The sequence below is a fragment of the Somniosus microcephalus genome, chromosome 12, assembly GCF_052327205.1.
Source record: "Somniosus microcephalus isolate GS21.2 chromosome 12, FLI_Smic_1.0, whole genome shotgun sequence".
NCBI lineage: Eukaryota > Metazoa > Chordata > Chondrichthyes > Squaliformes > Somniosidae > Somniosus > Somniosus microcephalus.
In genome coordinates, this window is record NC_140998.1 from 75,234,346 (window position 1) to 75,259,743 (window position 25,398).

The 25,398-nt window shown below is 40.1% G+C and overlaps 1 protein-coding gene across 6 annotated transcripts in view; it reads right to left on the reverse strand.

Annotated features, from left to right (window-relative positions):
- Positions 1 to 25,398, reverse strand: part of map4k5 (mitogen-activated protein kinase kinase kinase kinase 5) — a 204,776-nt gene that overhangs the window by 104,147 nt on the left and 75,231 nt on the right. For 5 of the 6 annotated variants that reach the window (XM_086003138.1, XM_086003140.1, XM_086003139.1 and 2 more), the window contains exon 3: positions 2,506 to 2,596. In XM_086003138.1, coding sequence (XP_085859264.1) covers positions 2,506 to 2,596 — 91 coding nt within the window. Of the gene's footprint in view, positions 1 to 2,505; positions 2,597 to 25,151; positions 25,174 to 25,398 lie in introns of those variants that run through there. The other variant, XM_086003143.1, reaches the window with a different exon arrangement.

Genomic DNA, 25,398 nt, shown 5'->3' on the forward strand with positions numbered 1-25,398 from the left:
TCACTAGTATATTTAATCAAATGTTCAAAGACATAGTTACATTAATACCAAGAAGAATTGTTTTTCCATAAAATTACTGACCACTTTAAATATTAAATTGTGTAAGGCACAACACATTGAAGAATCAATCTAGCGCACCAGAGAGTGAGGAGTCTCACTGCTGAATTCTTGACATAAAACACTCAATTGGAGACCAGGAAGAAAAAAAAACATATTTTGGTTACATTGATGATTTTGCTGGTCAATTCCTTACAATAAGTTCTACATTATTTCTATGTTCTCTAAATGTAGGGTTGCAATGCAAAGCTAGGGACAATTTATGATCTGTATTTTATGAATTTTTGTGTGTTTAATATAGTATTTTGGTCATTGTGCACAATGTTAACATCTACATCACTGTGCACCTTCTGACTGAATCCACATTATTAAAATCAGTACAAAAAATACTAGCAAATTAAATATCAATACTAAAAAAGTACTTGTCTCAGAATAGAGAGTGTACAAAGTAGAGGCCGACAGTTTACAGAAAATAAGGCCATGTAATGTATGAGCTAAGCGGTCAACATACATTTGTTTATTTGCAATAAACTGCTGCTTAATCACATTTATTGTCTAACAATTCAGTGATGCCTTGGTGTCTTGACTGGGTATGTCTCAGAATTGTAGCACACTGAGTCCATAGTGAGTTTCTAATGTCAGCTGGATTGAGAAGAGGAAAAAGTGAGTGCATGCAAGATGATTTTCAACAAGGGAGTAACAAAGAAAGGGAGCAAGAGAAGAAAAAGAATACATTAAAAAAAAGGAATAATTTACCTACCCCAATCAGTCGTGGAATGGTATAGGAGGCTCAAAACAATTTAAAGAACAAAGTGCAACTACTTGGTAAAAATTGCTGTACCAGCCATACCTGCACTGTTTGATTACATTAATGTCCCAGAATTTGCAATCCTGATGCCCGTTCGCTGTCATTTCGACGCTGAAACTGACCACAACTTCAGGATTCAGCGCATGCGCAGCCTAATGTGGAAATCCTGAAGTTACTGTCCGTCATTCACTGCTCCTCTACAAGCTGCGCTGTGGCTACCCCCTCCCTGCCACGGAGCCGGCAATCAGTGTAATCACTCAAATCATGGAAACTGACGAAAACTTTGGCACTTCAACAGTAATTACGCTGTTAAATTCCCCACTAAAAGCTAGACCTAAAGGGATTAGGTGTAACTGAAGGTTTAACAGCATATTGACTGCTAAACAAAGGTTATGGCCTGTACAAGTAATTTTAATTTTGTGCAGTGTCAAATTTATCCATTTTAATTAAAATTAAAATTTAAGAAACTATAAAAAAAAGTTTAAATTTTTTTTTAAAGTTTGTTCATCTTTATTTCAGGTTTGCCTTTCCCCCCCAATGTGAGCGCCCCAATCTTTGTTTTGCTTTCTAACATTTTTTTAAAAAGTTAGAATTTTAATAGTTTACCCACTTCCTGATTTGCTGTCTGAGAGAATTCTGCATTTTAACTGGCTGCTTACACAGCTTGTTGACATCACAGCAGCTCGCATTATGGGATTCCCACTATACTACATTGAATTACATGTAGCTTACTTTGGGGCCAGCGGCGAACGCCTTTGCTTCGCCACTGACCACAAATTCAGGGCCATGGCCTTAATAAACTGATCACCTTCAAAAATAAAGATGAGACCCCTTTGTAAACCATCCGTACTTTCCCCATATATATTTGCGTGAACACAGCAGGAAAATGAGAATGGTTTTCAGACTTCGTATATTCTTTATTTGTATCTACAGTAAATATTTTCATCCAAATCTATTTTACTGTTTTTCTTGGCTTCTTTTTGCCAACTGCTTTTTCTATTTTTTTTTTGTTCTTCACAATTTTGTTTTCTCACTATTCTACTTTGGAGTTCCTCTTTACATACATCGTTTCTCTTTCATTCTTTTACTTCACAACTCAAGTCCCTACCACCCCACAGTAATGTGAAAAAAAATCCCACAGAAATTACAAAGATGTAAAATTCTCCCCCCCAAAAAAATAAAATGCTCAATTTCAAGGTTTACTACCGTAATGGATCAGACAATTATAGGTAATCCTTCCTTTACCTGTTCCAATATTTTTCTTGGGGCCCCTGGCCCCCGACAGAACATAGGAATCCATGAAGGGATGGTAGCACTATACATGAGACTTAGAAATAGTGAAATACTAATCAAGACCAGCCTGGTATTTCACTTTAAAGTTTGGAGCTGCACTACTGCGCTTAAATGTACTCAGATAGCTGAAGTGTATTCATTTGGAGTGCGGTGTTGAATGAAACATTTTTTTGGGTGGTATATTGATGGCGGATGAAAACTTTCCATTGCTGAAGAAACAACATACAGAACTTAACTGGCTGATTGATTGCAGTATTCAGTAGCCCTGAACTAAAAACTTGTGATAACCAAGTACTATACTGTAAAGTGAAACTCCAACAAAAAAAGTGTCCATTTCCCATAGTCACCTTAGATAGCTTCCAAAGTAGGCCACAATGTTGGCATGCTTACACTCCTTTACCATAAAGATTTCTTGCTGTATAATGGAAAAGTCATCTCCTGTAAACAAGAAAAATGAATGTTAATATATATGTTACAGTACCTCTGTATATACTTACACAGTAACTCATTCAAAGCTACAAATGACATCCTATGTGACTGTGACAAAGGTAAACTATCCCTCCTCAATCTTCACAATCTGTCTGCAGCTTTTGTCAAGGTTGACCACACGGACCTCCTCCAACGTTCAGCTGGGTGGGACTTCGGTCCCTGCCACCGACTCCATTCCTCTCCCTGACTTCTGTCTGAGGCTGAACCAGATCATTCACAACCTTGGCGTCCGATTTGACCAAGATGAGCTTCTGACCCAATATCCGCTCCATCACTAAGATTGCTGACTTCCAACTCCGTAACATCGCCAGTCTCAGTCCCTCCCTCAACTTATCTGCTGCTGAAACCCTTATCCATGCCTTAGTTACCTGTAGCCTTGACTATTCCAAAGCTCTCCTGGCTGGCCTCCCATCTTCCACCCTCCGAAAACTTGCTCATCCAAAGCTCTGCTGCCCATATCCTAACTCGCACCAAGTGCCGTTCACCCATCACCCATGTCCACTGACCTACAATGGCTCCCAATCCAGCAACACCTTGATTTTAAAGTTCTCATCTTTTTTCCCCAAATCACTCCATGGCCTCGCCCCTCCCAATCTCTGTAACCTCCTCCTGCCCAACCCTCCGAGATCTGAGTGTTCCTCCAATTCTGGCCTGCTAAGCATCCACGATTTTAATCACTCCACCACTGGAGGCCGTGCATTCACCTGCCGAGGCCCTGAGCTCTGGAATTCCTTCCCTAAACCGCCACCTCTATCTCTATCTCCCTCTGCGCCTTAGAACTTGCCTATTTGACCAAGCTTTTGGACACCTGTCCTTATATCTCTAAGTGGCTCGGTGTCAAATTTTGTTTTATAACCCTCCTGTGAAGCGCCTTGGGACATTTTACTACGTTTAAGGCACTATATAAAAATCAAGTTGTTGTTGTTCATCTATGCATTAAAAATTGAGACTTCATTTGTCAAACCTATTTTCAATTATAATAATTGTCATTTTGTGACATTGTGCAATTCTTTATTTTCTTTAAGTAATGTGTAACATTTGCTATACATATTTCCACCCTACAGGTGTCACTATCCCTCCATTTTCAAGTACAAGACTTGCATCTCCAACAGCCAGTTTCCTCAATCTGCTCACTATAAAACTTGAATGTATTGTCAGCCCTCCTCTCATAACTAATCCACAATTAGTATTTTGACTTTAAATTAATGTTTAATTGTAGTAGAAAGTAACTTTCCCCATCATAAAAATTTGATTTCCTCATGCCCACAGTTAAGAATAAACAAAGCTCCCAAATGCTACCATTAGTGGTGGTAGAATTAGTGCAGTATCAGTGCTCGGCTTCTTGCTCTTCAATCCTTCAGTTCAGTCACACAAATTATTTTGCCCTGCCTGTGGGCCTCGGCCACGCTGGCATAGTAGGGAAAATGCTAGAATCTATTATTAGGGACGTGGCAACAGGGTACTTAGAAAACCATATGATTGAGCAGAGTCAACACAGATTTATGAAAGGGAAATAGTGTTCGACAAATCTGTTATTTTCAGGTTGTAACTAGCAGGGTACATAAAGGGGGAAACCAGTGAAATTAGTGTATTCTGATTTTCAAACAGCATTCGATAAGGTGCCACACAAGAGGTTATTACACAAAATTAGGGCTCATGGAATTGGGGGTAATATATAAGCATGGATAGAGGATTAGTTAACAGACAGAAAACAGTAGGAACAAACAGATCAAGTTACATGGGAAAGTAAGCTATGAGGAGGAAGCAAGGAGGCTACAAAGGAATATAGATAGGTAAGTGAGAGGGTAGAATGTGGCAGATGGAATATAATGGAGAAATGTGAAGTTATCCACTTTGGTAGGAAAAATAGAAAAGCAAAGTATTTTTTTTTTTAATAAATGGTGAGGGATTGGGAAATGTTGGTATTCAGAGGGACCTGGGTGTCCTTGTACACAAATCACAAAGTTAACATGCAGGTACAGCAAGCAATTAGGAAAGCAAATGGTATGTTATACTTCAATCCCTTTTGCAATAAAGGCTAAGAGTAAAGAAGTCTTACTACAATTATATAGGGCCTTGGTGAGACCACACCTGGCATATGGTGCACAGTTTTGGTGGTCTTACCCAAGGAAGGATATTCTTGCCTCAGGAGGGAGTGCAACAAAGCTTCACTAGACTGATTCCTGGGATATGGCAATTGTCCGATGAGGAGAGATCGAGTAGACTAGGCCTATATTACCTAGAGTTTAGAAGAATGAGGTGACCTCATTGAAACGTATAAATTCTTACAGGACTTGACAGGGTAGACGCAGGGAGGATGTTTCCCCTTGCTGGGGAGTCTAGAACCAGGGTCAGTCTTAGATTAAGGGGTCGGCCATTTAGGACTGAGATGACGAGAAATTTCTTCACTCAAAGGGTTGCAAATTTTTGGAATTCTCTACCCCAGAGGGCTGTGGAGGCTCAGTTTGAGTATATTCAAGCCAGAGATCGATAGATTTTTGAATACTAAGTGAATCAAGGGATATGGGGATAGTGCAGGAAGTTGAGGCAGAATATCAGCCATGATCTTACTGAATGGCGGTGAAGGTACGAAGGGCCAAATGGCCTATTCCTGCTCTTATTTCTTCCGTTCTTATTAAGTGACCTCACACACCCCATGATATAGAAGAAATAAACAAAATAGTTTAACACTCCTTAAACTATCCAAACAAACAACTGAGCATGCCTTGGGGCAAATAAATGTGAAGAGTCAGTACTGGGCTTCTTTCTCTACCCTTTGTTACTTTCGATATAGTTAATCTGCACTTTTTCTCTACTTTAAGGAATAATATCACTTAGTTTAGGAAACCGAGATAAACCAACTTTATACAGGTCTTGAGTCCTCGAGTGCAAAGATTACATTAATACACCAATACATTAAAATCATTACATTAGTAATGCTGCAGAGATGTCACCCTTTAATATTGAAATTAGCGAGATAGCCTCTTTAAAACTTGCTGGGGCTTCGGGACCAGCCCGAGGACCCCGGCAGTGTCCAAGGACAGAGCCCTGGTGGGGTCCAGGGTCCCTCTTGCATTTTAAGCACTTTGAGGCTCAAGAATGGCTTTCCTTGCAAGATAATGTTGTTTATTTGGATACACGTGTCTGAATTTTTTTTTAATGGAATGCAAGTAGGACATTTTCTAGATCTGGCAGCATGAGGATACATTAGTTTACTCCTTGAACATTACAAAATATGAACCAAGAACAGCAGAATTAAAAATTCACATTTTTCTACAATACATCATGCATCGTGTAAACATTTACAGCGGAAACTTGTTTTGGACAAAAATGTGAAGCAGATGCAGTGTAAAATACCAGGTAAGCGCAAAATGGTGTGGATTTAACATCAGTGTTACATTATTCTTGTAGTACAATAAAGTGAATGTTCAAACCCCAAGACTGCTTACTTGCACCTCCGCAACATTGCCCCTCCCCTCCACCACTGAAACCCTTATATATGCCATTGGCACCTCTAGATTCAATTAAAAATGCTTTTGCTGGTGTCCCATCCTTTATCCTTCACAATTTCCAACTTTGGCAAAACTTTCCTGCACTTATCCTGTGCCACTGACCCACCATCCATCCTTACTGACTCATGTCCTTTCACCGCCCTATCTCTAAAATCTCCTCCAGTCCAACATCACCCCAAATACTTCACTCCTCCAACTCTGGTCTTGTGTGCATCTCCCCTCTCCTCCCCTTTTTGCCCCACTATTCTCCTTTCCTTTAACAACTTCATCTTCAAAACCCAACTGTTTGCCCAAGATTCCAGTCAGCCCTCTTAATTCCTCGTTCCTCATCTTTGCATTTGTTTTCCATGTGCCTATCTGTGAAGCATCTTGGGGCATTTTTTTACATTACAGGCGCTATATAAGTTGTTGTCAGGTCATGCCTCGATTCCAGACTTACATTGCAAGTGTTACTATGAAGTTTCACCCCTACACTAAGCTGGCAGTCTAACTGCATTAGAGAGTCATAGAAAAACTCAAATACAAAATTATGGCAAGTCACAGGGTGACTTTTTCCAACTAATATGGGTTAAATAAATTAGTATACAATTAGATTGTACAAGAATTACACCAGAAAGTTTCCAAAGCCTTAAGTTAGGCATTTTAAAATCAAATAACTTTTCAATGACAGTACTGACAATACATTGACAGACATGTAGTTGGCAGAATGTAATAAATTAGTAATGTACTTTTGATAATAGCTCAAAAAGAAAAGAACTTTTTCTTCCTACAAACTAATGGGTGTATAAATGTTGTACAGAAATATTAAATCACAATCTTGTGCTCCCTGATGCCTTCATGGGTATAATGTGGTACTGAGCCAGACCAGAAGCTTGGTCCCTTATCTATGCTGAGTTGACTCACCCAGGCAGTGACAGGGGCACTACAATTGGCCTCAGTCTCCCTTGGCTATGGAGGAGTATAATGTCAGCCAGAGGTCCCACTAATGATCACTATCCAATGACCGGGTGGAAAGTGAGCACGGGAACAATGGGGAAGAACAGATTCTAGCTCAGCTGAGTTCAATAGCTTGCCAAGGCTTGTCCCGCTTCTATCTGATTAAATAAATACATTTGCAATTCATCGGGAAGGAACTTTTTTTTTTAAATTCAAAAGTTAAAGCTTGGTATTACCTGGTTATTAGTGTCCTAACCGCAAGGAGACCCACCAATTTTGGTCTCCACCTCCCGACTCAGCTATAAGGCAAAGAGCTGTGCAAATCTTACAACAGTTAGACTACAATGGGCCAGCACTTCAAAATAGCTGAGGAGCCAAACCAGAATCACCTGATCTCAACAACCTCTATCATACACAGAATATACATTAGTAACCAGCCACTAGTGCGCCTTTCCAGGTTTGGAAGACTGTGGATCAGCTCACAGGATGGGCAAAAATACTGGCACTACTGAAAAGAATGGAACCAAATCAGACACTCATTACCATGCATTAGAGAGCTCTCTCCTGGTGGCCAGAGTACCAGCTCACAGCCAAGCATTCAAACCGGGGTCTTACCAGCAGTGACTCACACTCTGCACCTGTGCCAGATAGTAGCACAATATAACTGCAGCCTTATTAACACTATTTGCAGAAATGTGACAATTAAAGAACTTGGTAGTTTGTGAAGAGCATCGCCATCCCAGACAAACACATCTGCAGCAAGTGTCTTCATCGAGGAACTTCAGTTCAGAGTTGTTGAGGTGCAGACATTGCGGGGCATCAGGGAGGGAAGAGAGCTATATGGACACTTTGATGTAGAATCACTTTGGGTGCAACTAACAAGGGGCAGAAAACACAGGTTATAGGCCCCCTAATAGTAGTTGTAGTGTCGGGCAGAGTATAAATCAGGAATTTAAGAGGTGCATGTAACAAGGGTAGTAAAGGAAACTCTTTTGTATCCGGCACCTACGGCACTGGGATGGTGCCGGTTGATTAAAAATTCCAGATAACAGAGGTATACCTACCAAGGTATGAGAGCCCCGTTACACAGCACACCGGTTACACGGCCACAGATCCAGGAGTCCCGATTACACAGCCACAGATCCAGGAGTCCCGATTACACGGCCACAGGTTCAGGAACCCCGGTTACACGGCCACTAATATACAGTAAAACTTACCTGAACCTACTCCTGAATTTTGCCAGTTAGAGATTTCTGGATATTTAGGTGCCGTTTAAATGAGAGTTTCCTGTACATTAATTATGGGGGATGTTAATTTTCATAGACTGGGCAAACCAAATTTGCAGTAATAGTGTGGAGGACGAGTTCAATGGAATGCATTCAAAATAATTTTCTAGATCAGTATATCGAAGAACCAACTGGGGAATAGGCTATTTTAGATCTAGTATTGTGCAATGAGACAGGGTTAATTAACATCCTTGTAATAAATGAGCTTCTGGGGAGAGTGACCATAATATGGTAGAATTTTAAATGGAGTTGGAGTGTGATTTAGGTAAATACAAAAGTAGCATCTTAAATCTGAACAAAGCAAACTATGTAGGTGTGAGGGACACATTGGGAAACTGGATTAAAAGATATGACTGTAGATAAGCAATGGCAAACATTTAAAGAAATAATTCAAAATTTGTAACGAATATACATTCCCTCAAGGAATAAAAACCCCCACGAGAAAAGTGGTCCAGCCGTGGCTAACAAGAAGTTAAAGATAGCATTAGATCAAAGGAAGAGGCTTATAATGTTGCCAAAAGGAGCAGTAAGCCTGGGGATTGGGAGGATTTTAGAATTCAGCAAAGGATGACCAAGAAATTAATGAGAGAAAATAGAATGCGAGTGAAATAAAGAATAGATTTGCCTTCCAAAGTTAGGCTTTATTAACTTTAAAAATCGGCAGCATATCTTTCTACATCCAGTCCCAACTAAAGCTAGAAAAGGACTGAATTTAAGGTAGCCACAACACATCATGTGATCATCAACTACCAATGAGATTACAACACATATCCCAAGGCAGTTAACAAACAACGAATCACAATACTTTTACTAATCAAGGAATAATCACCACAGCGAGTAAACCAGCAAGAGACATAAAAACAGATTGCAAAAGCTTTAATATGTAAAAAGGAAGAGATTAGCAAAAGGAAACACGGGTCCCTTACATGCAGAGATAGGAGAAATTATAATGGGGGAAATAAGGAAAGCGACATTAAACAAATACTTTGCATCAGTCTTCAAGGTAGAGGACACAAAAAACATTCCGGAAATAGTGGGGAACCAAGAGTCTACTGAGAATGAGGAACTCAAAAGAAATAGTACTGGAGAAATTAATGGGACTAAAAGCTGACAAATCCTCGCGACCAGAGGATCCTAGGGTTTTAAAAGAGGTGGCTAGAGATAGTGGATGCATTGGTTTTGATCTTCGAGAATTCCCATGATTTTAAAATGGTCCCCATGGATTGGAAGTTAGCAAATCCCGCTATTCAAGAAAGGAGGGAGAAAGAAAACAGGGAACTATAGGCCAGTTTGCCAGACGTCAGTTGTAGGGAAAATTCTAGCATCTATTAATAGGGACATGATAATAGGGCGCTTAGAAAATCATGTGTTTTGGCAGTGTCAACAGTGATTTCTGAAATACAATTCATGTGACAAATCTGTTGAGTTTTTTCAGGTTGTAACTAGCAGGGTAGATAAGGGGGAACCAATGGATATAGTGTATTGGGATTTTCAAAAAAGCATTCGATAAGGTGCCATGTAAGAGGTTATTACACAAAATTAGGACTCATGGGATTTGGGGTAATATATTAGCATGGATTGAGGATTGGTTAATGGACAGAAAACAGTAGGAATAAACAGGTCATTTTCAGGTTGGCAGGCTGTAACTAGTGGAGTACTGTAAGGATCAGTGCTTGGGCCTCATCTATTTACAATCTGTATCAATGACAGATGAGGGGACAGAGTGTAATGTATCCAAGTATGCAGACGATAAAAAGCTAGATCGGAAAGTAAGTTGTGAAGAGGACGCAAAGAAGCTGCAAAGGAACATAGACAGGTCAAGAGAGAGGGCAGAATGTGGCAGCTGGAATATAATGTGGAGAAATGTGAAGTTATCCACTTTGGTAGGAAAAAATAGAAAAGCAGAATATTTTTAAATGGTGAGAGACTGAGAAATGTTGATATTCAGAGGAACCTGGGTGTCCTTGTACAAAAACAGAAAATTAACATGCAGGTACAGGAAGCAATTAGGAAAGCAAGTGGTGCGTTAGCCTTTATACTCCAATCCCTTTGTAATAAGAGTAAAAAGATGTCTTACTGCAATTATATGGGACCTTGGTGAGGCCACACCTGGAGTACTGTGCAGAGTTTTGGTCTCCTTACCCAAGAAAAGATATACTTGCCTTCGAGGGAGTGCAACAAAGGTTCACTCGACTGATTCCTGGGATGATGGGATTGTCCCATGAGGAGAGACGGAGTAGATGGGCTCCACATTCTTTAGGCTTTAGAAGAATGAGGGGTGATCTCATTGAACCATATAAAATTCTTAAGGGGCTTGATAGGATAGATGTTCCCCCTGGCTGGGGAGTCTAGAACAAGGGGTCACCCATTTAGGACTGAGGAGGAGGAGAAACTTCTTCACTCAAACAGTTACAAATATTTGGAATTCTCTACTTGAGGGGGCTATGGATGCTCAGTCGTTGAGTATATGCAAGACAGAGAACGACAGATTTTTGGATACCGAGGGAACCAAGGGGTATGGGGAATAGTGCAGGAAAGTATAGTTGAGGTAAATATATCAGTCACAATTTTATTGAATGGCTGAGCAGGCTTGAAGGGCCGAATGGCCTATCCTGTAGGAGAAACTAAAAATCTCATAACTAAATATAGATTCGGATTGCCAACTTCCACCTCGAACATCACCCATCTCTGCCTTAACCTCAGCCAATTTGCCACTGTAACCCTCAAAAGTCTTAGTCACCTCTAGACTCGACTCTTCCAATGCTTACCTGACTGCCTACAATTCTCCACAACTCTGCTGCTCATATCCTCTCCAGCACAAAGTCCTGCTTACCCATCACACTGACTTACATTGGCTCCTTGTCCTCCAACACCTCAAATTTAAAATTCTCATTCCTGTGTTTAAATTACGTTGTTGCCTTGCCCCTCCCCATCTCTATAACCACCCAATATCATCTGCTTTAGCTAGGCATCCTTTTTTCTAAATTGTCTCTTCTGTCCTTAAGCCAATTCCTTATCTAAGCTGCCACTGACTCACCTATTCCATGAGCCTCAATTTTGTTAACCAGCCTTCTATGTGGTACTTTTGTCAAACGCCTTCTGAAAATCCATGTAAACAAGATCCATTGCATTCCCTTCATCAATCCTCCCTGTTACTTCATCAAAAAATTCAATTAGATTCGTCAAACGCAATCTGCCTTTTACAAACCTGTGTTGGCTCTCTTAATAGCTTAAACCTCTCCAAATGCCCATTAATATTTTCCTTGATTATTGTTTCTAAAACTTTACCCACCACTGATGTTAAACTGACCGGCCTGTAGTTACTAGGATTGTCCTTACACCCTTTCTTGAACAATGGCGTCACATTTGCCATTTTCCAATCCTCAGGCACCTCCCCCACATCTAGGGAAGAGTGGATTGGATTGTTGTTGCGGTTTTATTTAAAAACAAAAAATGTATATCTATTACACTGATCTAGGCCACCAAACTGATATTTCATTTGGAACAAGCAGATGGACCTCTCCAGATACTACACTTGGTCCTTTAACATAGGTTTCAAAATTTAAAATGCGCCAGTTTGGCTCACCCTCTGCTGCTGATATTTATTACCAGCAGCTGCAATGAAACAGGTCACAGCCTGCAGCACATAACTCCTCCCTTTTCTTTCAGTCCCCGTCTCAAAAATAGCTCTCAACTGCCAAACATGCATTGCAAAAAAAAAAACATTTTGCCCTACCTGCTTTTGACTTTACATTGGACTGCAAAAAACAAACTTCCCACTATTCCAATCAAGTAGGGAAATAGAATTGTACCCAGCAAATGCTTCAGTTACTAAATTTAAAAGGTTTTACTAGCTGATTTTAATTACACATATTTTCTAAACGGGATAATTTAACACTGTTGACAGCAATTTTAGCAAGATGACTGCCTCGACTTTTGTCTCTTCTCTAGTCTTTATCTTAATGGGAAATCCCGTTGCTCTTGAAAATGGGATTGAGAATTAAGAAAATTAATCCCCAGTTTTAGCATACAATATTTAAAGCAGCAACTGATCAATATGATTTTCATTTTAATGCGTGGTCATCCTAATGTAGCACAGGTTACTGTAGTTTATAATCTTTAATTATGCATACTTCTCTGCATTATTAACTTAAAAAAAATTTAAATGATGCAAAAATTTCCATTTGGGGACATCCTCTTTCTTCTCCCAGCCCCAAAAAAAGGAAATATAGGCATTACAATCTCTCTTATCTTACAAATCTACCATGATCGCTCACATTTATTGAATTTGACTACTGGCTTAGCTGTTTTGGATCACTTGTAATGAAAGTATCCCAAAAGATAGTGTTGAGTCCTGCCATTAAGGAAACAGCTTGCGGAATACTTCCACATAAACTATTGCCAAGTGAAACTACAGGAGCATTTTTGCTATAAAGTCTTCATTATACTACAACCTAATTTGCATTGTTTTAGCTTCCTCCATAATAGAATCCTAATAGCCCCATTGTGCCAAAGTGTAAAATGCAAAACTTTTACTGCACTCATTTCTAAAATTAAGTTTAGCATTAAGCTTCTTCGTAAGCTGTCAGCCCAAAACATGCTCCATGAATAATAAAGCACAAAAAAGCATATGGCTTTTAGTTGCTTTTCATACAAAATTATAGTATTTAAATCAAATCTCTACTGTACTGAATATGCTGGTCTAATAAAGGTGATGTCTTTGCTATTATTCTACAATGTAGCTATTTCCTTCACACAAATGGTGTGAACCTTAAAAAGGAAGCTTGGCACCCCAGCAATGTTCCCTGTAATTGTTTTTTTGGGTCATGCAGCCCATTCAAAAGTCCACGTGCGCGGTTTTCTCAATTTAAAAGCCGGCTCACTGGCTGCGCGGGACCCCTGCACAGCTTAAAGGGAATATTGCACCCCAGCGACATGGTTTTCACATCTTTACACGCTTCCCTTAGAGAATAGTGTATTGGAAAAATTTGGAGGCTTATTAACAGCTTGACAGGCCACGACGTAAACACTTCTTCCATGGCCGTAACCATCTTTATACCAGCTGATAGGGTGGTTAGCCCTATATGGCAGGAGGGTTTTATGGGCTCCCACACCCCATACAACGAGGGGGTAGGGGGATGGGATGGCCACTAGTATCCTGCTGAATGTCAATCCAGAATTCAGTGCCCAATCTCACCGGGTCTGTGTGGCGTAGAGTTCAAACCCAGGCCCTTCTGACTCAGAGGAGAGAATGCTGCCACTAAGCCAAAGACTTGCTCACCCCAGTGATATAGGAGGATTATTGGTGAAGATGGTCTCTCTTAATATTTACATAACTGTAGGAGAACAGGAACCAGATCAGAATTTTGGGAAATTGTAGTTACCAAAGGCAGTTTGCCGATTAATCCTATAGATTATGCCGTTGTGGTCTTGAATGGTTAGTATTTTACAAATGACACATTCACCGTCCTCCATAACATGCCGCTAAAAATAAAATGTAAAACTGGTTTTACAAAGTACATTAGTGTTGTGGTGGCAGTGAAGGATGATGCAACAAATTCAAGGAGCATTGCATGTTAAGATCACTAGTTCATTCTGAACTGATGAAATCATCAGATTTTGACTGTGGCTTCAAGTGTGTGCATAATTCAGAGACCTTCCCTTCAAGATTATAAATTTCCTGCAACGGAAAGCCTAAAATAATTCAACTGCACACATTAGACACTCCATTTGAACACTAAAGTTATAAAGTTTGCAAAAGAAAGGTCTGCCATAATTTTTCCAGTTATAAAAAAGTCAGGAGAATTATAGTCTCGAATGAGTAAAAATTGTAGATCCCATGGAATATGTCCTAATTTAGAATACTCAAAGGTAATGGAAAATTCTACAATGTATTTTTTGGGGTTGGTGCAAAAATTCCTCAGGCAGTCTTCCAAACTCTAGCATCATAGAAAAAGTGTGTCAGGTATTTACAAAATTGAATAGCTGGAGCATCTCAAATCAGTCTACATATTTTACAATTATGAAAGCTTTTTCTGCAATTTTTATTTTGATGCAACATGCAAAAAGGGAGTGTTTCATAATTCAGCAGCGAGCTACCTCCATGCCTAGTGGGACAGACTAAGGACACATCTGGTAGCCCACAACTTGGCATCAAGGAGGCATTGCAGGCCATCTGGAGCAGAATTATATACTATCACAAACTGTAACCTCATGATGCAGTACATCCCTCATTCCATTACCATCAAACAACGACATCGACTATGGTTCAATGAAGAATGCAGAAGGGCATGACAAAAGCAGCCCCAGGTATACCATAGAATAAGTCACCAAGCTAGTGAAGCTACAACACAGGGCGACTTGTATGCTAAACAACAAAAAGCAGCAGGCTATAGAGAGCTAAGAATAGCTAACCAACAGATTACCTCATCCTGGAGCTAAGAGTCACAAGCACTGTAGCTACATTTGCAGATGACACAAAGCTAATGAAGGTGGTAGACTTCAAAGCTGTACAGACAGGAGGATTTGAATATACTTGGTAATTGGGCAGACAGGTGCCAGATGAAATTCAATGTAGAGAAATGCAAAGTGCTTCACATGGGGACAAAAAAATCCCGGGAGGGGTTATTATTCAAATAGAAAGAAAATGATGGGCCGTAATTTGCGGCCCCTATGGGCGTTTATGCGCCCGTAAGGGCCGCGCAAGTGCCAGGTTGCGCTGCGCATGCACGAAAACCCAGAACTTGCAATCGGTCAAGAATCTTAGACAGATCCAACGCATCCCCGGGAAAAGGGAATCCGCAGGCGGAGAGCTGGGCTATTTGCCCAACTTCTGCCCAGCGAATGCCCATGACATTCTTATGCCTGGTAAAAGGTCTGGCGTAAAGCCCACTTTTATCAGCATAAGCGTTTAAAAAAATCATACATTAAAAAAATCTGTACAATAAGGCAAGTTTATTTTTAGCCCCTTTAAAACATTTAAATTTGTTTTTCAAAAAAAATTGTTTAAAATATTTAATTAATGGCATTTTAATTCATTTTAAATGTAATTTTTTTTAAATTTTTATTTGATGTGTAGATGTATTTTTTGGGGTACTCCCATTCACGCTTATGGGGTTTCCGTACATACAGAATCCCCATAAGCATGAAAAGGGAATCCCTTCTTTCATTCGTTGGGCTGGCCCACGTGATCCCAGGGGTGCTTGCGAACCGCGTGCGCCCCTGGGATACATGGGCCCCCGGTGAGGCCCAGGACCGCACATCTCCGTACTTCCCGGGCCACCAGGTGCACAGGCATTTTATTTGCAGATCACAAATTCAAGGCCTATATGTATGGAAAATGAGATATCCGAGATCATGATTGACAAATTGATGCCATGTGACAGTGAGTAAAGCAAATCAGATGTTGGGATGTATTAAAAGGTCAATATCGAGCCAAAATAGAAGTAATCCTGCCACTTGATAAATTATTGGTGCGACTGCACTTAAATATTATGTACAGTTCTGGTCACAATACAAAAAGGACATGGCAGTTATTGCAGGATACAGAAGAGGGCAACCAGAAAGACGGAGGGTAAAGGGACTGTATTATGAGGTGCGATTACATAAATGGCCATATCCTCACTGGAAAAGTTGAGAGGTGATATGATTGTTGTTTTTAGGATTCTAAGATTCTAAAGAAACTAGATAATGTAGGAACAGGAGTAGGCCAATCAGCACTTCAAGCCTGTTCCGCCATTCAATTAGATCATGACCAATCTGTACTTTAACTCCATCTACCCGCCTTGGTTCCATACCCCTTAATACCTTTGCCTAACAAAAATCTATCAATCTCAGTTTTTAAATTTTCACTTGACCTAGCCTCAACAGCTTTTTGCAAGTTCCAGATTTCCACAACCCATGTATGAGGAAGTGCTTTCTGACATCACCGCTGAATGGCCCAACTCTAATTTAAAGTTATCCCCCCTTGTTCTGAACTCCTCCGTCAAAAGGAAATAGTTTCTCTATCTACCCCATCAACTCCTTTGATCATCTTAAACAACTCAATTCGATCACCCTATAATCTTCTATATGCAAGGGAATAAAAGCCTAGTCTATGCAACCTGTCCTCGTAAATTAACCCCGGTGTCATTCTAGTGAATCTGCACTGCAACCCCTCCAAAGTCAATGGGCCAGATATTCCGATCGGAGGCTTCCTGCAGGCGGATGCCTCTGATCGGAAAAAAATCTACGAACTTACCTGCTGGTACCGCAGGTCCCGAGACTTGCGATCCTGGGCCTCTGCTCTACGAAATGCGCAGAGGCCCAGGTATCCCAGGGGCACATGCGGTTTGCACACGTCCCTGGGATCATATGGGCCATGGGGACCCAATCAAACAAGGGAACCCCCCTTCACACTTTTGACAGGTCTCTACGCATAGATCTGTCAAAAGTATGAAATCGGGATCACTGAAACATTAAATAATTTTAAATACGTGATTTAAATTGTTAAAATTACATTAAATTAACACATTTTTTGAAAAAAAAATTGATTTAAAAAAATTTTTTTTTTTATAAATACAGGGCTAAAAATAAACTCATTTATAATTTTAAAATACTTTTTAAAAAAGTGAGTGAAAAATGTATTTTTAAATTTTTTTTAAAACTCTTATGCTAGTAAAAGTAGGCTTTACACCTGCTTTTACCAGGCATAAGATTTTTAAAGGTTTTCAGCGGGCAGAAGTAGTGCAGAAAGCGGAACTCTCCACCCGCAGAGGCACTTTTCCCTTGACAGATCGGAAGTGCCAGGTTTTAGCGCATGCGCTTCGCATACCTAAACCCGGCACTTGCGAGGTCCCTACGGGTGCGTACACACCTCGTATGCACCCATGGAGGGGGGTTGGAAAATCCGGCCCAATATATCCTTCTTCAGGTGCGGTGCCCAGAACGGAACAGTTATCCAAAGTCATTAAAAAAAAATTGTAAAGACAATGACAAGCTCCATCACCTTCTCCAGAACAGTAGAACCAGAGGACCCAACTTACAATTGAAGCAGGGTAAATTCAAAACTAATCTGCAGAAAGATTATTTTAGTGAGCGAGTGGTAAATCTATGACACAGGCTCACTAGGGAGACGGTGGAAGCAGATAGTGTTGATTAGTTCAAATTAGATTGATTTCTTTCGGAATATATTTTGGGATACAGTACATGTGTTATCTGAGACATGACATATGGTAAGTGTGGCATGCTTGGGAGGAACAGGTGACTTTAGATCTATGGTTCTTAAAGTTGTCCACTGCTGGGGGTTTTGCTTGCCTCATGTCCAGCTCTGTTGTAGACTAATTGATAGATTGATTACCAGGATTAGTCAATAACTCCATTATTGTTGCATCACACGAGTACCAGGATGATAGAAGGCAAACCAGATGGACAGTGTTCTTATTCTATCTAGCAATTCCTACGTTCCTACTCAGAGAACAAGGTTAAAAAAAAGGATATGGCCAGGGGATGATACATAGATATAAATACATAAATAAAACAAACAGTCATGGATTCTATGCAACCCTTTTCATCTCCTGAAGAAAGGTTTACTTAATTTCTACCAGACATCCCTAACCAAAAGATAAATGAAGGAAAACTCCAGAATATCCATCTAACCTTACATCCTACATTATTCATCCTTTCCCAGATGCCTTCTTTGGCGCAGCATTTCCAATGCTCCAGCAGTTCAGAAACCATCATGTTTCCAATAGCATCAAATCATCTCTATCTGCATTCAATTCTGTTCTCAATCAGATATTTATCCCACTGATGTAAAAATGTGTTAATCGATACAGAATTAACTGGTTTTGCTGCAAATCTATGTGTTATCCACTACAAAGTCTTGATTTATATTCCCACATTCAAGTAGTACCGAGTTTGTTAAATAACTGCTTGAATTTCATTACAAAAGGAGGACTTGAAGCCCCAGATTTGAGCCATAAGAAGCTTGGTCATTAATTTTGACTGCCTTTGTTTCCTCACTAACCTGATGGGACACTGCCTAGTGTTTTACTAAGCTATGCAAACAAAATATCTTGGGCTTAATTTCTAGTGTGGAATTAGCTCTCAACCGACTATGGCTGGTTTCAGCCCTCCTGGACTTTGAACAGGGTGATCGAAAAGCCTGGGTTTTCTGCTCCTCATGCATCCCAGTGATTATTGCTGAATGTGTCCATGTGTGGATGTTGCGTTCAACTTGGTTGTGATGCCCTCTTCAGTCACAGCCTGTCAATATACTATCTAAGCTCAAGTGAAGAATGACCATTTGAGGGACATACCAGAAGTCTGTTGGCACCTGTGAAACAGGAGAGAAAGTAACAGGAAGAGACAAATGTAAGAGAAGAGATAACCATATGACTGATGCCACGTGGTTAACAGAAAACAAAATCTTCCTCCTCAAGCCCAGCCTAGCCAGTCTCTTGCTCACCCAGTTCATCCGCAACCTTCACAAAAATACATACCATGGAAAGTCACCAGTTTAATAAAAAAAAACAAAGGTTTAGTACTCTTTACCCAGAGTGGTGAGAATGTGGAACTTGCTACCAGTAGTTGAGGCGAATAGCATAGATGCATTTAAGGGGAAGCTGAATAAACACAAAGGAAACTTGATAGGGTTAGATGAAGTAGGGTGGGAGGAGGCTCGTGTGGAGCATAATGGACCAATTGGGCTGAATGGCCTGTTTCTGTGCTGTACATTCTATGTAATTCTATGTAATCCAACACGAGACAGTATTCCAAAATGCAATACGTATTTGATGCTTGTAACAAAACACCTTTAAAAAGGTACTTCCCACTGCACGATTAACCTCCACGAAAACAATCTCAGACTGACTGGGCAAATTTAGTGAAATGTCATTAATCACACCCCAACCAATTTCCTTTTCCACCTCTATTCATATGTACATGAACAATGGATTCCTAAGAACATAAGAATTAGGAGCAGGAGTAGGCTATACGGCCCTTCGAACCTGCTCCGCCATTCAGTAAGATCATGGCTGATCTTCAACCTCCACTCCACTTTCCCACCCGATCTCCATATCCCATGATTCCCCATGAGTCCAAAAATCTATCTATCTCAGCCTTGAATATACTTAACGACTCAGCATCCACAGCCCTCTGGGGTAGAGAATTCCAAAGATTCACAACCCTCAGTGAAGAAATTCCTCCTCATCTCAGTCTTAAATGGCCGACCCTTTATCCTGAGACTATGCGCCTTAGTTCTTGACTCTCCAGCCGGGGGAAACAATCTCAGCATTTATCCTGTCAACCCCCCTCAGAATCTTGTATGGTTCAATGAGATCACCTCTCGTTCTTCTAAACTCCAGAGAGTATAGGCCCAATCTACTCCATTTCAGGGTGTATTACTTTACTACACATTTTCAGGGTGTATTACTTTACATTTATTTACATTAAAACCATGTCATTCCTTAGCCCACCTATTTTTCAAATTGAGATCACTCTGAATACCATCAATATCAAGCTTGTCATCACCACATTTTATAATACTGTTTACAAGTAATAACTCTTCTCCATAACATTTATGAATACTGTTATCAGGGAACCCAGCACACATTCTAATAAAACTAGTCGCCATCTCTCTCCTGAACCCAAATCCAGATTTAAATCTACCATGTTGGTCCAGATTTTCAGAGACTATTGTCATTCTTCCCTTGCTACCAAGCCTAAACACTGGAAGCTGCAATGGAGAGACTGTTTGCATAACTATGGCAATAGAGCACTAAGGAATCAGTAATGTAAATATGTAGAGATGCTAAACCTAGTTGTGCAGACAAAAGTTATCATCCAGAAAAATTTAGTGGGCATTGCAGGGGCATTATGAATGAAAGCATTTTGTACTGTATTGAAAAGGATTTCTGATTACTACAAATCTGATAATTACCCAGTGTTTTTCCTGATAGAAATGGCAATCATCTTTTCCCTACCTAGATAGAAACAACAATGCTCACATGAAGTAATTTTATTTAGTTAGATTGTAGCATTCTCGCCTTTGAGCTAGAAGGTTGAGGTTCAAGCCCCACTGCAGGACTGAAGCACATTATGTAGGGCTGACACTTCAGTGCAATACTGAAGGAGTGCTGCATTGTCAGGAGGTGCCATCTTTCGAATGAGATGTTAAACCACTAGAACAGGTAGGCATATTCTCAGTTTATGTCGACATAAAAAAATCCCATGGCACTATGTGAAGAGTAGAGAGTTTCCCAGCATCTCTAAACAATCCGCTCAACCAAAACCTCCAAAAACAGGTTAAGTGGTTATAAATCTAATTTGCGGTTTATTACACCATGCTGTGCAGCAGTGCTTTCTGCCTACATAACAGTAACTACACTTCAAAAAAAGTCACTGGTTTGGAACATCTTCAACCTGTGATATGCCACTATACAAATACAGGTTCTCTCTTGCTTTTGTACCTCCACTCTGGCAGCAATCTTTAAAAAGTGTCAGTCTTTCCAGATATGCCATGAAAATGAAAAACAGACAATACTCGCCTGTACAACTTTTAAGTTTCCTGCATGGGCAGAACTACTCCTGATACTGGAATGGCAAGATACAACTTATATAATTTTATGCCAATAAATAGTTGTTCTTTGACAAGACCAAGTTACATAAAATGTTTTACATGAACAGTTTCACTTTATTGTATACAAAAGCCCACTTAAAAAAAAAAAGGCCAAGGTCCTGAACACAAAATAAAACTATCTAGAGGGTGTGACTCAAATAACTTCGGTTTTGTTCTGTGGTATTTTAAGGCATTCTGCATATTTTTTTCCACATTATTTAAAGACATGCGGTCTGAAAGATACTTTTGTATACATACTTCATATCTTTTTATAACAAAACAAGATGCACATATCAAAAATGTTCTCGTGTCCAGTGCTTCCAGCTTAATTGTTTAGATTTATTATTTTTCCACCCCTTTTCAACAGTATGCCTTGATGACCCAACACACATTTAAGTCACCTTTAAAGGCCTCATTACAACAGCTATCGCTCAATTAAGCTTCAAATAATGACTCTAGTACACATAAAGGTTAAGACGTCCCAGAGTCTAAGTAGAACAATGGCAACATCCATATATATTTTTGATGCATTATGTAAACACTGAAGCATTGTATCCCATAAAAACAGCAAGAAAAAAAATCACAACTGGGTGTTCCAACTTCTCAGCAGCATTTTAGAATTTCCATATCATTGATACTGATCAGAGTAGATTGGAATGCAGTATCAGTTACTTTTTTTTGCTTCGCAATTCCTTAATGGAATACTGTGGCATAGCGTACAAAAGCAAGGAAGTTATGTCAAACTTTATAAAAACACTGGTTAGGCTCCAGCTGGAGTACTGTGGCCAATTCTGGGCACCACACTTTAGAAAGGGCGTCAAGACCTTGAGGGTGCAGAGGAGATTTACTAGAATGGTGCCTGGGATTAAAGATTTCAATTACAGAGAGAGACTAGAGAAACTGGGGATGTTCGCCTTAGAGTAGAGAAGGTTAAGGAGAAATTTGAGAGGTGTTCAAAATCTTGAAGTGTTTTGAGTGTAAATAAGGAGAAACTGTTTCCAGTGACAGAAGGGTCAGTAACCAGAGGACACCGATTTAAGGTAATTGGCAAAAGAATCAGAGGCGAAATAAGGAAAAAGAGGCAAAAAAGGGAATTGGATAAATACTTGAAAAGGAAAAATTTGCTAGGCTACGAGGAAAGAGCAGAGGAGCGAGACTAAATTGGATAGCTTTCAAAGAGCCAACACAGGTACGATGGGTCGGAGTGGCCTCCTTCTGTGCTGCATCATTCTATGATTCTAATGATTCAAGGGAACACTATCTATTTAGAACTTTGAGGTTTCCCCTGTGCCACATATATCCCTGTTGTCACAATTTACTAATGCTTTTGTAATACCTAGGAGGCACGTCTAAATGCAACAGTAATGCTTGTATTAGTTTTAATGAGTAACACAGTAAAACCTGCCATTCAGTTCTCCCACCACTGGTGGCATTGTGATGAGTTACCCAGGTCAGTCTGCCATTTTGTTTTTATCCCATTATGTCTTCACTGCAAGGTTTACTTTACACTGACAAATATGGAATTTTAATTAAGAAAGTTAATATTGTGTCTTGCCGGTTTCTTTCCCCCTCCCCCCACCCAAAATCACGTCTTGCTGCCACCAGTCTCGCTTCTCACCCACTTGCCAGGTCCATAATTATTGACCACAATTAGAGGTCAAAATGAAGATGCAGCTCCAGGGCAGAGAATGCAAAAACACAAGGGGAAAAAAAGAGAACAGCGCGCCAAAATGACAGATCAGTGAATAGGTACTTGAGACAAACAGATTCTTTGTCCAAGCCAGCCACTGAATTTTTGTTCTATCCATCCATTTAGTTCCAGCCTCCTGACAAATATTAAGACAGCTATCACTCCAAACATTGGCTGCAATTCCACAGAGATGTCGCTATGCACACAGAACTTGGGGCCACACACAAGAAATGATGCATGCACACAAACACAATGGGAAGAGGGGAAAAAAAGACAGAAGAATAGAGATGCGCAGTGAAGGATTGGGGTGGGGGTGAATACACACAAGGGAGAAACAGATTAGGAGAATAGCAACAGATGCAAACTGGACAGAGACAACACATTATGTAGCAGATACAGAGAGACACAAACGGTGCACAAGGGGACAACAATCTCAGCTGGGTGGTACATAGAAAGAATGTCTTATATATGTACCACGCTCAAAGTAGAAGTGAGATTACTCTAGCATATCAAGATAATAACACATCGGCAAGACAGATCACAAACAGATTGCCAGAAATGCCTATAAACCAACAGATCATAGCAAAGAGAGAGATCGCAGGAGAGGTAGGAACATCTGACATAAGGACATATGACACCAATCAATATTTGGATAGACAGAGATTGGGACCAGAGAGGCAGATTAGAGAAGCACAAAGGCAGAAATATGGACAGAAAGAATTACAGAAGAGAGACAAAATCATTACAGGAAGAGGACTCGCCATGGGCAGCACCAATGGAGATTTACTAACTATACAGAGAAAAGCAGAAACAAAGAAAGCAGAAATGAGGCAACTGCAGATAATAGAGAACAGTAGTTTGTAAAATGTGAGAGCTATGAAAAACCTTAAGGTGGAGGATCTTGGCCTGAAAAAGAGAGCACTGCTGATCTAAGAGGTGGATTATTAGCTGCTCTGCTTTAATGATTCAGGGATAGGGGTGAAATGCAGAAAAACAAAATGGGGTAGAGTTAAGAAAAAATGCACAGAAAATAAATTCTCAAATTTAAAAGCATGTGAATTCAAACGCAAAAGGACCATTAGTAGTCAGATACTTAAGACACTGGAGCTGTGTTCAAACCAATGAAAGGCACTGTTCAAGCTCGAGAAGCTTGAGCAATGCTGGCCTGCTGGTAAAGAGAGACAAAACACTATTCATGCTCGAGTTGGGCTATAACAGGCTAGGCTACTGTATTCACTTTGAAACAAAGCTGCGCATGAAAAAATGTCCAGATACAGACTGCTTCAGAGAAAGTGCAACCAACACAAGAAGCCAGACAATGGTATTACACCCAATTTTAGAGGGAAGGAAAGTCTAGCGGGGCGAGGGAGGGGGACAATGTTCCCCGTAACACTTTTGGGGCCATGCAGCCCCTTTAATGGTCTGCGCAGCCCATTCAAAGTGGTTGTTTTCAATTTAAAAGCCAGCTCACCAACTGCGCGGGACCCCTGGAGCGCTGCACGGCCACAAGGGAACACGGTTGGGGGGGGGGGGGGGGGGGGGGAAAGGAGAAGAGATAGAAGTGTGGAAAGAGAATTTCTTTTTGTTCATAGTACTCCCTTCTCTTCTTATAGAACATAATACTTTTGCCTGAAATTTCTTTAACTTTTTTTTTATAAATAAAATTCAATCTTGAAGCTGGTACATAGATCCTCAAGCAGGATTTCCCACCATGCTTGACTCCTAATGGCATCTCTATTGCAGTGGAACCACTCCCAAGACCGTGAACAATGCAATTTCAAACTGGCCTGAGCTCTACTCAACAGCTATCCAATTCTGGGAAACCACACTGAAAAATTACAATATTGATTTGAACTCTATAGTTTTTTTTTCTATCCATTAAGAATTGCATATATTGTATATTTAAACAAATTTAAGGTTTGAAGATCAGTGAAAACTAACTACTGTGTAATTTTAAAGAAAAAAGATATCTCAAACAATCTGGTGTTAGTCAGAAGACTGCTGCAGAAGTCAAAATAAACCACATTGCTTTTCCTTTCAGCAAAAGGATCCAATAGATACAACACAAATACGTGACCACAAGAGAAACAGAAAAAACAGCTCTGTGCGGCATCTTTTCTAGTACAAGGTGAGTTGCAATGCTTCCACTTAACTACAAAAGATAAATTGTTAATATTTGAAAACTAGACATCCTTGCATCCAATACGGCAAATTACTTGGTTGATTACTTCGCATTCCTGAAACCGGTACTTGCAAGGCCCCTATGGGTGTGTACAAACCTCGTACGCGCCCGTGGGGGGGTCGGAAAATACGGGCCTGTGTTAGGCAAATCACCAGACAGTATGGAAAAAATTTAGTCAACAGTCAATTGGCATTGTTCTCACATGCCTACTGTCCAGGTTCAGAACACATGTACATAATATTATAAAATCAAGGAAACTGGACAACAGTAGAATATAGAAAACATTATGTAAGTTCCTACCTCTGTCCTCTGTGGGAAAACAAAATATTCTGATCAGGAAGGAACCACTATGTTCTGAACATGTCCTTGGAGCTTTTGAATAGACTGCTTGCCAAGTACAATTCAATCAGGAGTTCAATATTACGAGTTAGAACCCAGCCCTTGCATTGACCAATTGTAAATGCTTGAACTTGTGCTTCAAGAGTTAGTTAAGAATAAGTAACATCCAGTTTTATTCACTAAATTTACAAAATTATTCTACAATTGT